Here is a 14,669-nt window from a genome sequence, read left to right as displayed (position 1 = left end):
TATGACTCACTCTGATGCTGTGTGACTTTCTGAGGCAACTGGAATTCTTGCCTTGGAGTGCCATGCAAATGGTTCACTTGCATTGAGTCTGCTATGCTGTGAGAAAGCCCAACTAGCTCAATTGGAGATCACCTGAAGACGTAAAACTACCCGGAGCGAGGGGCCCAGACAGAACCAGATGCTACAGCAGCCCTGCAGTTTCTACTTCAGCCACTCTCCGATTGCTCCCTCATGACAAAGACAGACCCTGAGCCAGAGCTGCCCAGCCAACCCGTCCTGGGCTCCTGATCCATAGAAACCTTAAGAGATAAGAAAGAAAGAAAATGATTGCCATGTTTAAAGCTACTAAATCTGTTACACAGCAAAAGGAAACAGTTAGTGTACTCTGCTTTGCACTGGATCCTTTCCTTTAATTTTAATTTTAATGTTTAAGATGTACTGTATTATCACTTCTGATTAAATAAATTTGTATTTAGAGCAGATGAAACACAACCACAAAATCTCAGTGGCTTAACATGATAGGATTTATTTCTCACTTGCTCAAAGTCTAATGTGGATGTCACAGGTTGGCTGGCTCTCCCTCAAACAGTGACTTGGATAAATATTTTTTTCTTAATTTTTTTTATTGATTTCAGAGATGAAGAGATAGATAAATGATAGATAGATAGATAGATAGATAGATGGATGATAGGTAGACCAATGATGAGAAAGAATCATTGATCAGCTGCCTCCTGCTCACCCCACAATGGGAATTGAGCCCACAACCTAGGAATCAAACCGTGACCTCCTAGCTCATAGGTCAATGTTTGAGGGCCAGGCAAGGGATCCATATTCTAAAACCTAATGTGTCTGTTGATCCCTGGTCCTTCTTGAGGCCCTCTGCTGGGTACAGAGGTGTCAGGGGTTATTTTCTGGTTAGTTTCATTTTAAAGAACATCATCCAAGAGGAACCAGGATCCAGGCCAGTCTGCCCCCAGGCAGTCTGGAACGGGCAAACCATTTGGTGTCCTGGGTGGGAAAGATAAAACCTTGTGATTCATTTGCTGGCTGTAAATTGCTCAGATTGTTTGGCCTCGTTTAACTGTAGTGTCTCTTATTCCACTTGTCAAGGAATCTCCCCTGCTTCTTGATTCTGGGACTGCCCCATGATCAGACACAGTCCCAGAATCAAGTCCTGTGAAGTCTTGCATAATTTCTAGGGAAGAGTTAGAAACCCCAAATAGTGGTTTTATTTTAGAGATTGGAACCCTGTGATCGTTTCTCTTATGTAACTCTGAAGGCCCACTTTGTTTTCAAAGCTGTAATGTATCCCAATTACATTCTGTTAGGGATTGCTTTTAGGAGAGGCATTGGTGGGAGGGGAAGGGACGGAGGAGAGGGAACCTTCACAGTTCCCAGCTCTCCTGAGAAAGCAGCCAGTACCATTAGCATTCATTTCACGTAATTTCCATGATAATGCTACGATTTAAAACACTCTGACTCAGAGACCTAATAAAGGAGGTTAGGCTTTCTAAATTTGCTGCACAGATTGCTCATCTCTCCATCCATCTTCCTTCTCTTAAGCAAAATGTACAATTTGGAACAAAGAGCGAAAGTGCCCAGGTTTGACGGATCCCTTGTTAACATTATTCTGCTCTTCAGCGATATTTTCAGCCTTTGAGCTCTGGTTCTGAGCATGTGTGTGAAGTGCCTACGGGGGAAAAAACCTTCAGGGTACTTCTACCTTCTGAGATTGGAGCGGGGAGGGGGGACAGTAAACTGCCAAATGATGCTTGTCTGCTCCCACCCTTGGCTGAAATCACTTTCTTCCAATTACTTTGATCAATGAGTAAAGATTTTATAAGTAGAGACTCGTGGTGGAGCCATCTGCCTCTCCATATGGGTGTGCGGAGGATGCATACGTATGTGGGGCCTTCAGGCCGCAGGAAGCAGTGATGGGTGCGGGTCTAGTGAGCTGGGCTCCCTCACCCCCCTAATGTCCAGCTGCATGACTTGGCTTCCTGGACCAGAGACAGCGTGGACTCCTGGTGAACAGCAGGATGTCTGAGCCGGACCTGTGAGTGGGTGGAAGGAGGGAGCTGGAGATGACCCGTGCCTCCTTCCTCAGTCCTGTCAGGCACTGCCGCCCTTTGGGCTGGTCCCTCGCCTAGGGCTCCAGGGTTGCTCCTGGATTTCACTTCTGTGGTCAGGGAGCACCTTGGAGGCGAGTTGCTCAGCACAAGAAGACTATTCTGAATAGGGGGACCGAGCCGGTTTGGCTCAGTGGATAGAGCATCAGCTTGAGGACTGAAGGATCCCAGGTTCAGTTCCGGTCAAGGGCCCTCGCCCGGGTTGCAGGTTCGATCCCCCGTAGGGGTGTGCAGGATACAGCCGATCAATGATTCTTTCTCATTGTTGATGTTTCTATGGCTCTATCTCTCCCTTCCTCTTTGAAATCAATAAGTATATATTAAAAAAAAAAAAAAAAAAAAAACTGAATAGGGGAGTATGAGATGTCCATTCCAGCCAAAAAAAGAAGAGCTAAGACTTGGCTGGGCCAGCAGTGGGGTTCCTAGAAAGGACTCGGGCCTCCTGCCTGCACCAAGCTGTTCGGGAGCTCCAAGATTGTCCGGGCTCTGGGCAGCCAAACCCCCGCTGTTTCTCCAAGTCAGGAACCAGCAGCCTGTGTGAGCAGGGGGGTGGGGAAGGCCCTGGAGGGGGACAGGAAGAGAAGCTGGGGCTGGGCACCACAGTCCCTGGGGAACCCCTCCTCCGGGGTGCAGAGGTGCAGCAGTCTGGCCACACCCATGGGCTGGAGGAGAGAGGGAGGAAGCTGGGGCGGGGAATTTTATGGGGAAGCCTGCCTGGTGGAGGCCGGTGCTGAGGGGGTGGGGGTGGGGGGGTGTTCTGTAGGAAAGAAGGTGCTTCACTTCCTTGGTAGGAATACCAGTTCTGCTTTCTGGGCCTCGGCCTCCCGCCAGACCTGCCTGCCGGTGGCTTTATGTATATTTACTGTCTTTATCCCCAAAGCCCTAAAACTAATAATAGATCCTGTTATTCCCACTTGATAAGAAAACGAGGCTCAGAGAGAAGGAATAATCTCTGGCTGCCGAGTTAAGATTTCAGCCGGATGTGCCAGCTGTGGGCCAGCCTCCCCTGGACCAGCCCTCTGGCGCCAGCGGCAGAGGGCACAGAAGCAAACAGGACGCAGCATCTGTCTCAGCAGCGGTCGGTTGACAGTTTACCATTTTTCCTCCTTTTTGTTCCCTATGGTTGAGGGATTCCTTCTCCGTTATTATTGGTTCTTTAAAACATACATATATGTAGGTATATATTATTTAAATTTTTTAAACTATGTTTCGTTGGTTTCAGAGAGGAAAGGAGGGGGAGAGAGAGACAGAAACATTAATGATGAGAGAAAATCATTGATCAGCTGTCTCCTGCACGCCCCACACTGAGAATGGAGCCTGCAACCAGGGCATGTGCCTGACCTGGAATCAAACTGGGACCTCCTGGTTCATAGATCCACCCTCAACCACTGAGCCACACCAGCCAGGCCATTATTGTTGGCTTTAAGAGGAATAGGAACACAGAGAAGTGAGAAGTGAGGGTTTGTGGGGCTGAGAGGCTGCAGACAGGAAGGCCACTACCGGGAGGGTGGGGGCTGCTGACCTTCCGGGCTGGCTCTGGCGCTGTGACGCGTCCTGGCAGATCTGCCAGAGCCCTCCGCCCGGCCCAGGTGGAGGAGTCACCTCACCCTCTGGGTAAACATCCGGAAGTGAAACATCAGAGGGTGGCCTTGCCGCAGAGGCAGGTAATTAAGACTTTGAAAAGGGGTCCTGGGTTTTTGGTGTGCTAAGTCAACCCCGGGTGTTTGCTCAAAATGCTGCTGCTTTTCCTGATCCGCACTCTTAGGAAGCCTCAGGCAGCAGTTTGGAAGTGAGGCCCGGAATCCGCATGGTCCAAACACCCCAAGCAATCCCCATCCTGTGCACCATGGGCCAGGCTAAGGAGGACACTGACTTGGAGGGAGGACTCTGAAACTTTTCTTTAAGAAAAGGTCCTATTGTCCTATTGTTTAATCCCATGAGCACCTGTTGGCCAGATTATTATGATCTCTGAACGCATAATAATCTGGCCACCCAATGTATTTGTATCTCACATGGGTACCAAAGGTATTCTAGACTTTTGCTGGAGATCAACCACCTATTTGCCCTAAGCTTTCTGTCAGCCAGTGCAAAGGGGAAAACTGATCAGGTACAGGATTTATAGTATCTTTGATATAAAACAAATGAGGTACTCAAGAGAAGTACACTGGCCAGATTATTATGCGTTCAGAGATCATAATAATCTGGCCACTCAGTGTAGGTATGATGTACATGGAGCTGCCTTGCTGAAAGGAAGATAATGAACGTAGCAGTTATGTGCATAATTGCAGTTAATTGTTATATTGTGAATGAATAGTTAAATGATAAACATTAACTTATAAACACTCTTAGTAAGAGCTCCCTGTTATTTGCCATTAATCAGAGGAGTTTGCTCCTTCATCCACTTGGTAAGAAAGTTTTGGGTTCCAGCTATGTGGTGGGCACTGTTCAGGAAGGTGGGGACAGATGTGGGCCAACATCTGGGGCTGATCTCTGCCCTTCTGGGCCTTACAGTCTGGCCAGAGAGATTGACTAAATAAATCCCCAACAACCATGTGCATTTCAATTTTGTGTAAGTTTATTCTTATTAGGGCTGTGTTTGGCAAACTGCGGCTCGAGAGCCACATGCAGCTCCTTGGCCCCTTGAGTGTGGCTCTTACACAAAATACCACGGCCTGGGCGAGTCTATTTTGAAGAAGTGGTGTTAGAAGAAGTTTAAGTTTAAAAAATCTGGCTCTCAAAAGAGATTTCAATCGTTGTATTGTTGATATTTGGCTTTGTTGATTAAAGTTTGCTGACCACTGACTTAGGATATTTGTTAAATTAATTACTATATGTGATTTATATTGTATCTAGGGATTTGCCAATAAACAAATACTAGAGAAAAAAATCCTGTCAGACTATGCATTGCGATTTGGGGTTTACAACATTGGCTGACATATGGAATGTGAACTTTCCAGGTACCCTCTGATTTGAGCTAGGAAGATGTATTTTTAATAAATTCTGTACAGAGTTGCCATTTTGTTTCTTAGTCAGTGAGTTGTGACTTCATCTCCAAATATGTTTAATTAAAATGTTTTAAGGATCCATTGATCCCCACCCGCACCATGTCTTTGCCTCTTCTCTCACTTGTGAACACAGTGCCATTAGAAAAATGGTACCCAACTGCTTTGGAGCACAAATGTTCCCGAATGCAGACTTCTCATCCAGTGAGAACTCTGATCCCATGCCTAGCACGTCCTTATGCTGTTCTCCGGAATTTGATTGTGCCAATAGTCTGTGAGAGAACCCATCAAACGTGGAACAGAACTGTCCTCGGTAACCTCTGCCTCTTGATTTCCAGCGTTGCAGGCGGCGAGCTGTTTGACTTCTTGGCAGAAAAGGAATCTCTGACTGAAGAGGAAGCAACTGAATTTCTCAAACAAATTCTTAATGGTGTTTACTACCTGCACTCCCTGCAGATTGCCCACTTTGATCTTAAGGTACGTTGCTGAGTGCTCGTCAGAGAGGAGCTGATAGAAACCACAGCACTGGTTGTTTGCTAAGAAAAAAATGGAGGCACTTCAAAGAGAGACTTGTCATATAGCCAATGGAATTATCAGTGTAAATCAGTGTAAATCAGCCAGTGTATAATGCATGCCTTCTGCAGTGACTCCTAACTTTTTGTGGAATAGAAGCCTGAGATTAATGATTATGAGAATCCCTGGGGAAGAATCGAGGGGTCTCATCAGCCAGGTCTTTAAGCAACGGGGCTGCTGTTGCTGGTAGGACATCTTCAGCCTGGAGTGCCTACTGGCTTCCCAGTCTCCATCCCCCTGTGGCTGCAGGACAGTAAGATAGAGCCTCAATCTCTACTCTTCCTCTTTTTAAAAAAATATATTTTATTGAGTTTTTACAGAGAGAAAGGGAGAGGGATAGAGAGTTAGAAACATTGATGGGAGAGAAACATCAATCAGCTGCCTCTTACACACCTCCTACAGGGGAGTTGCCCGCAACCAAGGTACATGCCCCTGACCGGAATCAAACCTGGGACCTTTCAGTCTCCAGGCTGATGCTCTACTCACTGAGCCAAACCAGTTAAGGCTCTACTCTTCCTCTTGATGCAAAGGCTTATGGGTCTGACTCTGCCACCGGCAATCAATCAAGCCAAATTCTGAGACTAACTAAGTGGGGTCATACCTGGCTGAAGGCAGGGCATTATGGGAGCTAATGTCATACTCCCAACAGTCACAGAGGTCCTGGTCTCTTTGGGAAGGTAAGACACCCATGAGCCACAGGAAGTGACAATGTTAAGATTCAAGTGCAAAGTAGCATGTGATCGATTGCCAAGTAAATGATTCGGATCATTGGAACTAGGATAGGACCATAGCAGAGGAAGGATTTTCTTCATGCTATTGTAGCAAAGCTATGGAGACCCCACCTGTGTCCCCCCCAACACTCACTAAGGCACACCCCAAAGACTGCTATTGCAAACACCTACGGCTCTCTGCTTGACATCTGGTTTCTGGCCCTGGGAGCTGGCAATGCTAAAGGGTAAATGCCGCCCTAGCCGGTTTGGCTCCGTGGCTAGAGCGTTGGCCTGCAGATTGAAGGGTCCCAGGTTCGGTTCCAGTAAAAGGTACATGCCCAGGTTGTAAGCTCAAGTAGGAGGCGTGCAGGAGACAGCTGATCAATGATTCTCTCTATCTCCCTCTCCCTCTCCCTCTCCATTCCTCTCTGAAGTCAATAAAAATATAGTTTAAAAAAAAAAGAGTAAATGCCCACAGGCACAACTCTTAGCAATGAAGGATGGTGAGATGGTCAATAAACCCCTAAACTCCCTCCTGTTTTTTTTTTTTTTTTGGAAAACTCTGAGTGCTACTTTCTCTCCCCAAGTTCCTCTAAGGGGTCGCTGCAGTCACTCCTAACTTGGTAAGATGCCTTGTGTCGGCTTCCTTCCATCTCCTGTCTCCCCGTCACTATAAGCCACAGACACCCGAATGTCCCAGGTCTACTCCTGGGAGAACCTAAACCAAAACATTTATTTTTCCTGGTGTTCTGGTGCAAGTACCCTTTATGCCTGTTTTTCAGTTGTTTTTTCAGGGGAAAGGAAGAGTTATTCAGCCGCCTTACTTTAGTATAGCGTAGCTTAGCTGCTGTATTTTGTTATTGTGGTAAAATAAAGATAACATATAATTTATACCATTCTAACCATTTTTAAGCATGCAGTTCAGTGGCATCAGTATATCCACCTTGTTGTGCTGCCATCACCACCATCTACTTCCTGAACTTATTGATCTTCCCACCCTGAAACTCTGTGCCCGTTAGACAGTAACTCCCCGTCCTTTCCCCCAACCCAATGGTCAGCAAATTCATTAGTCCACAGAGCCAAATATCAGCAGTACCGCGATTGAAATTCCTTTTGAGAGCCAAATTTTTTAAACTTAAACTTCTAACGCCACTTCTTCAAAATAGACTCGCCCAGGCCGTGGACCACACTTAAAGGGCCAAACAGCCGCATGTGGCTCTCGAGCCTCAGCTTGCCGACCACGGCCCCAAACCCATCTTTGCACTACCACCATTCTACTTTCTGACTCCCTGAATTTGTCCAGGTACTTCACATAAATGGACTCATATAATATTGTAGTTATCCTTTTTTATCTGGCTTATTTCAGTTAGCATAAAGCCTTCTAGGTTCTCCCACGTTGTAACAAGTTTCAGACTTGACTTCCTTTCCAATGTGAACAATATTCCATTATATTACCCACCACATTTGGTTTACCCATTCCTCTGTTGGTGGACACTGGATTTTTCCCTGCCTTTTGGTTACTATGAATATCACTGCAGCACTGTTTCTTTTTTTCTTTAAGCCTGAAAACATAATGCTTTTGGATAGAAATGTTCCCAAACCTCGGATCAAGATCATCGACTTTGGGCTGGCCCATAAAATTGACTTTGGAAATGAATTCAAAAACATATTTGGGACACCAGAATTTGTCGGTAAGTTTCTTTGCTCCTGTGGTCATTTATTTCTCCTGAGCGTTATGTTGGCAACAGTTCCCTGGTACATGTGTCTGGTTTATACATGAACATACGACCTGCTGGTTTGCTTCCTTCCGAAACTCTCTCTCTCAATGTGCATTTCTTTCCTCTTAGCTCCTGAGATAGTCAACTATGAACCTCTTGGTCTCGAGGCAGATATGTGGTAAGTAGTGCATCCTTGATGTTGTCATCTTTCTGATTTAATTTATTGTTATTCTGACCTTAGTTTTTGTTTCTGTTTCGTGTCTAGGAGTATTGGAGTGATCACCTATATTCTGTAAGTACCAGAATCCACAGCTCGCATTCTTTCCTTCTTTCGAGACCATATGTTTTATTAAGCAGTCATGTTGATCTCTTCAGCTTATGCGTGCTCTTTATGTAAACATTCATCTTACACCCCCAGAACACGCTTAGTTTATACTAATTAAGCATTTTCTCCAACTTTGAAGTGAGTCATCAGAAACTGCAGCATAGTCACCCGAAGAAAGCACGTCTGTCCATCACTGAGGAAGCAGGAGAGAGGTTTTTTGTAAACTACAAGATGCTGTTCCAGATATTGACTTTTTAAATGCATCCTTTGCATTAAGCCGCAGCTTTTGTGCCTGATAATTAAATGGAATTCCAAAATGACTGCCCAAACCCCACATTATAATCTTATTCCTCCCCGCTCCCCCCACCTTATCAGGTATGATGGGAGCGGAATGACAACACAAGAGGTAATGGCTCTTGCTCTGTGCCCCCACTTTATCAACAGCCTAAGTGGGGCCTCGCCATTTCTCGGGGACACGAAGCAAGAGACGTTAGCAAATGTATCCGCCGTCAACTACGAATTTGAGGAAGAATACTTCAGTAACACCAGTGCCCTCGCCAAAGATTTCATAAGAAGACTGCTCGTTAAGGATCCAAAGTGAGTGTCCCTGGTTCCTGGACCTGGAAAGCGCTGAGCCGTGGCCTCCGCACGGCGAGGGTTTGCCCCCGTCCTGTGCACGGGGCCAGGCTGGTGGGACCCGGTGGCTGCTCCTGGCAGAGGGAGGCATGCCCAGTGAAACGCCTCAGGCAACGCAGGCTCCTTTGTCCCTGTCTGGTCAGTCCTGCAGGCACAGTGAGATCGCCACACAGGCGCACTTTTTTTCTTCTCGACTTTCTTCCACGAAGCAAGCCCCAAACTGCATTTTCTAGATCATCTGTTTTGTAGGCCCAGCCGGCAGGGAAACAACATAGTGTTTGCTTCGGGGGGGGGGGGGGGGGGGGGGGGGTCACAGCATTTTTTTTTTTCTTCTTTCTTTCTTTCTTCTCTCCCCACAAAGGAAGAGGATGACCATTCAAGATAGTTTGCAGCACCCCTGGATCAAGGTAAGCTGCATGTGATGTGGTGATTGGTTTGGGTGTGAAAGGGCCTCCTGAAATTCGTGGGTTCCAGGGCATTACCAGTTCTGTGGGTGCTAACCATAGGACACCTCTGGAGTGTTGGGTTTGGTTTTGGGCCCATAATTTAACACCACTAGCAGATAAGAGTACGCTAATGATAACAGAGGTGGAGAGGAGAAAGCTATCCTGAGGCAAGATTGGAAAGGGGCTAAAGGTCAAGTCTACTCAAACTGAGCCCTCATTCCAGGAGGCCTTTGTGCCAGGGCTATGGCCGCCTCCTGGCATATTTCACCTTTTTATGGCCTGCCTGATGCCTTCAGGCATTTAGATGAAATAATGGAAGTTGCTGTGGGTGGAAAGGGGTCTTGTGAAAGTAACCTCACAGAGCCACCTGGTAATAAATTTCTAACTGGGCAGGTCATGGGTCATAGTGGGTAGTCATGCCCTAGACATAACGCTTTTTTAGTAAGAGATTTATCTCTGCCTTAAGCCATGGACAGGGGACGTTGGTTTACTGTGTATCTACGTAAACACGCCTCTGAAATAAGGGATAAACCATCCTCAGGAGAGCACATAATCTTGCTAACTCTCCTGTAATCCAATCCCCACCTTACTTTCATCCATCCTCCTATAATCTTCTTTGTGTTCCCTCCCTAGTTTCCGATGCATAAAAGAGACTGAAAATGTCATTCCCCAAAGCATTTGAAATCTTGCTCCCCGGCACCAGTTTGGTTCAAATAAACTCTGATAAAAACTCCCCACACAAGAGACCTGAAGTTTCCTTCAGCGGGAACAGAAAGGCCTGAGGGTGGGGGAACATGGCTGTTCAGAATAAAATCATGGAACCGAGAAGCAGGTTGTGATGCCGTGACGTGCGTTACAAAAGTGGGTCTGGCACAGCTGGAGAACACTCTGCCTGTACCAGGGCCAGACAGTTGCTAGAAGGCAATGGTGTCTCTCTCAGAGGCAAAGCTTCCGGGAAAAGGTACAACGGAAGGCATGCTAATGCTGTCAGACAGGCCTCATTCGATGACCTCTGAGGTCCCTCCGAGCTCTAAATTACTTGATGTTCAAGTTCAAATGCCTCAGAACATGGTCTCACCATCTATCTTGCCACTCCTAGACTTTCTTGTGAAAAGCTGTAATTCAGCTTGGTCCAAGATCAACTTTTCAACTTTTCCTCAACATCCAGCATCCAGTCTTCCTCCTCCTCCTCCTACTCCTTCTCCTTTTTTAAATATATACATTTATATATTTTATTGATTTCAGAAAGGAAGTGAGAGGGAGAGAGAGAAAAGCATCAATGATGAGAGAGAATCATTGATAAGCTGCCTCCTGCATGCTCCCAACTGGGGATTGAGGCCACAACCCAGCATATGCCCTGGACCAGAACTGAAACTGGGACCCTTCAGTCCACAGACCCAATGCTCTATCCACTGAGCAAAACCAGCTAGGCCACAACATTCAGTCTTTATAGATGTAGCACATCCTTAGCAACAAGCTTTAGCCTTTGCCGACTAGCTTCCTAGATCTTGCATTTTATTTCAAAATGACCATTTTTTGAAACGTCATGTAACACGTTTCTATAATTTGAAAGCTGTAAATATTTTCTTGGACTTTCATTTTAGCCTAAAGATACCCAACAAGCACTTAGTAGAAAAGCATCAGCAGTCAACATGGAGAAATTCAAGAAGTTCGCAGCCCGGAAAAAATGGAAAGTAAGATTATTTGACATTGAGGGATTTGCTGATTCTGTTTCCTGTGCATTTCCAACAATTGTATGAGTTTTGATAGTCACATTGTCTACCATTACCGGCTTGCCTGGGACCAAGGACACAGGGCGAGATGCTTGCATACCATGCTTCTCTGAGGGGGTTACATACAAGGGTTTTGCTAGGGTAAGAGCTAATTCCTCAAAGAATCAAGAACAAAATGTCAAGAGGAAAAGGGATGGAGGGCATCCAGTTCTGTTTTGAGATATAAGACCTGCATGTAGAATTATTCTTTAAGCAAATGCATTCCAACTACTCAGAGGATGCCTGCCCCTGAGAATGCATGCTATCAGCAGTGAATGCCATCTCCAAGACTGTCACTTGCACTGATTTGAGTATTGTTACATAAACTCTCTCCTCCTCTCCCCCTGCCTTTATTGATCCTCTTTTTTTTCTTCTTTATTGTTTTCTTTTTTTAAGCAATCCGTTCGCTTGATATCACTGTGCCAAAGATTATCCAGGTCGTTCTTGTCCAGAAGTAACATGAGCGTTGCCAGAAGCGACGATACTCTGGTGAGCAAACGTGTTTGCTGTGGGGAGGTGCTTTCTTCGCACTGTGTACTTAGCATACTAGGTGGTTTGATTTGTTCAACAACCCCGAAAACCTGAAGTCGTGTAAAGGTCAGACTTACCCTTCCTTGTCTCAGGGTAGGGAGTCTTTGTCCTTTTTTTTTTGCATGTTTTGATTGGCACTGTACTCCCACCCATTACCTCTAACACTATCACCCACCTCCTCCCACACTCACAGTTTGATAAAAAGAAAGGCTGGCCAGTAGAAGAGGGAAGAACTCATTTTAGTTTTTATTAACTGAAATGGGAGCCTTCTATTGCCACTCACCTGGGAGGCTCTTGGGTTGTAGTCGTACAAAAGGGGAAGATAATCCTCCCCCTGAACACACACACACACACACACACACACACACACACACACACTCGATTAGAGAAAAAGCAGTAGGGCTTGCTGGTGTAGTCTGTGGTAGACCAGGAGGCTAAACCCACTTGCTTTGTTAGCATTGTACTGACTGTCCAAAGCCCTTGAGAACAACTCCATGATTTTTTCCCCTTACTCCAAACTGAAACCTAATCACAGATTGACTCTTCAGATATGACTAGACACATATTTGAATTCAACAAGACTTTGCTCTGACAGTCAGACAACGGGGCTTTGTTTTCCCTGGAGGTAAAGGGAACTCCGGGAAAGGCAGACAGGGTGATTCTGTGGGAACCAGGCCACTCCTGTAACTGAATAGTCAGCGTTTCCTGAGTGGAATCTGGGGATTCCAAGGGCAGAATCACACATCAGCACACACCAGCTCTTTTATATCCCCACTCTCCCTCCCCGAAGTTAGTCGTTTCCCTGAGGCCAAGCTCTAGCCTTGTAGTGTGAAAAGAGATTGTATATGTTAAAAAGAAAAAAGAAGTGGGAGAGAAGCAAGGTAGAAGAAGGGAGGGGAAGAGGCGGAAGGCTGGATTTGGGAATTGTGGGACCAAGGAAAAGATAAAACTATTAATATGAGAGAATGAGAATGATTGAATATTATACATTAAAATCACTCTGAATAAGCAATTGGGAGAAATGACATTTATTGCAAGAAAAGTTGAAGGGAGAAGAGGGACCCAAGCCGAGTAGGAACTCCCGGTGGGGAGACTTCTTTCTCCCAGACCTCGGGTTCTCATTCATCTCAACATCCCTCGAATCCGAGGACATGTTCTAACACTCTCTTTGCTGTCTCTCTCAAGGATGAGGAAGACTCCTTCGTGATGAAAGCCATCATCCACGCCATCAACGATGACAATGTCCCAGGCCTGCAGCACCTCCTGGGCTCATTGTCCAACTACGATGTCAACCAACCCAACAAGGTCTGATCCCGTTCTATCGAGATAGTAGGAGGGAGCGGGAGAGTCATGTGACTGTGCACCTCCAAGTCCCAGGGGGAGAGACCCTGTCTGCTTCCTCATTCCCCCTGCTAGTTGCAAGCCCGATCCTGTGGGAAAATTCACTTCTATGGAGAGAGTGGAATGACTTAGAAATAAGGCCTTCTGGCCTTCAGAGCCTTTCTCATTGCAAGGCCATTCCACATGCACCAATTACACCTCTAACCGTGAAAATGTAAAGTACCCACCCCACAAATGAAAACGTTACCTTTTGACTGTGAAACCGAAAGAGGAAGCACACTGTGCTCTGGCTGTCTTCCATTCTTGATATGAAGCAGGCCTTATGCACCTGTTGAGACCTAGGAAGGTGTATGGAATCGCAATGATAATGTAGGCTTTTTCTTTTTCCTGCCAAACCTGAAAAATAGTTTTGTTTTGTTCTCTTGCCTATTCCAGCATGGGACACCTCCGTTACTTATTGCTGCTGGCTGTGGAAATATTCAGATGCTGCAGTTGCTCATCAAAAGAGGCTCAAGAATCGATGTCCAGGATAAGGTTATCATTCTGTCTAATTGCAAATAAATTAATTTTTTAAATATATTTTTATTGACATTTTTTACAGAGAGGAAGGGAGAGGGATAGAGAGTTAGAAACATCAATGAGAGAGAATCATCGATCAGCTGCCTTCTGCGCCGCCCCCCCACACACACACTGGGGATGTGCCCACAACCTAGGCACATGCCCTTGACCAGAATCGAACCTGGGACCTTTCAGTCCCCAGGCCGACGCTCTATCCAGTGAGCCAAACCAGCTAGGGCTAAATTAATTTTTTAAGGATTCCAAAATGCCTCTCATCTTGGAGGTCACAGAGAAAATAACATGTATGCTCTACTTCCGTTTCTTATAAAGGAAAAGGAACTGCTTAAGTAGCCTGGTCCAAGCTAACAGGTGTTGTAAAGCAAGAGGAAAACTCTGATCTTTCTCTGGGCTATGTTTTTGTTTTGTTTTTTGTGGGTTTTTTTTTTTTTAATATATTTTATTGATTTTTGTACAGAGAGGAAGGGAGAGAGATAGAGAGTTAGAAACATCAATGAGAGAGTCATCGATCAGCTGCCTCTTGCACACCCCCTACTGGGGATATGCCCGCAACCAAGGTACATGACCTTGACCGGAATCGAACCCGGGGCCCTTCAGTCCCCAAGCCAACGCTCTATCCATTGAGCCAAACCGGTCCCAGCTGTGTTTTTTTTTAATTATATATTTTATTGATTTTCCACAGAGAGAAAGGGAGAAGGATAGAGAGCTATCGATAGAAATGTCGACGAGAGAGAAACATCGACCAGGTGCCTCTTGCACATCACCTACCCGGGATGTGCCTGCAACCAATGTACATGCCCTTGACCGGGATCGAACCCAGGACCTTTCAGTCCGCAGACCGACACTCTATCCACTGAGCCAAACCGGTTTCAGCTGGGCTCTGTTTTTGGATATCAGCCTTTCTGTGCGC

General features: G+C 46.0%; 1 protein-coding gene across 5 annotated transcripts in view; it reads left to right on the top strand.

The window, feature by feature from the left end:
• Positions 1-14,669, top strand: part of DAPK1 (death associated protein kinase 1) — a 157,150-nt gene that overhangs the window by 106,120 nt on the left and 36,361 nt on the right. For all 5 annotated transcript variants that reach the window (XM_036433596.2, XM_036433595.2, XM_045580068.1 and 2 more), the window contains exons 4-13: positions 5,470-5,608; positions 7,976-8,105; positions 8,262-8,310; positions 8,398-8,424; positions 8,902-9,054; positions 9,455-9,500; positions 11,144-11,233; positions 11,708-11,800; positions 13,028-13,147; positions 13,619-13,717. In XM_036433596.2, coding sequence (XP_036289489.2) covers positions 5,470-5,608; positions 7,976-8,105; positions 8,262-8,310; positions 8,398-8,424; positions 8,902-9,054; positions 9,455-9,500; positions 11,144-11,233; positions 11,708-11,800; positions 13,028-13,147; positions 13,619-13,717 — 946 coding nt within the window. The remainder of the gene's footprint in view (positions 1-5,469; positions 5,609-7,975; positions 8,106-8,261; positions 8,311-8,397; positions 8,425-8,901; positions 9,055-9,454; positions 9,501-11,143; positions 11,234-11,707; positions 11,801-13,027; positions 13,148-13,618; positions 13,718-14,669) is intronic.

The sequence above is a fragment of the Pipistrellus kuhlii genome, unplaced genomic scaffold (genome assembly GCF_014108245.1).
Source record: "Pipistrellus kuhlii isolate mPipKuh1 unplaced genomic scaffold, mPipKuh1.p scaffold_m20_p_12, whole genome shotgun sequence".
In the NCBI taxonomy this organism is placed as follows: domain Eukaryota; kingdom Metazoa; phylum Chordata; class Mammalia; order Chiroptera; family Vespertilionidae; genus Pipistrellus; species Pipistrellus kuhlii.
The sequence above is the reverse complement of the archived record's forward strand: the minus strand, read 5'-3'. Positions and strand labels throughout refer to the sequence as shown.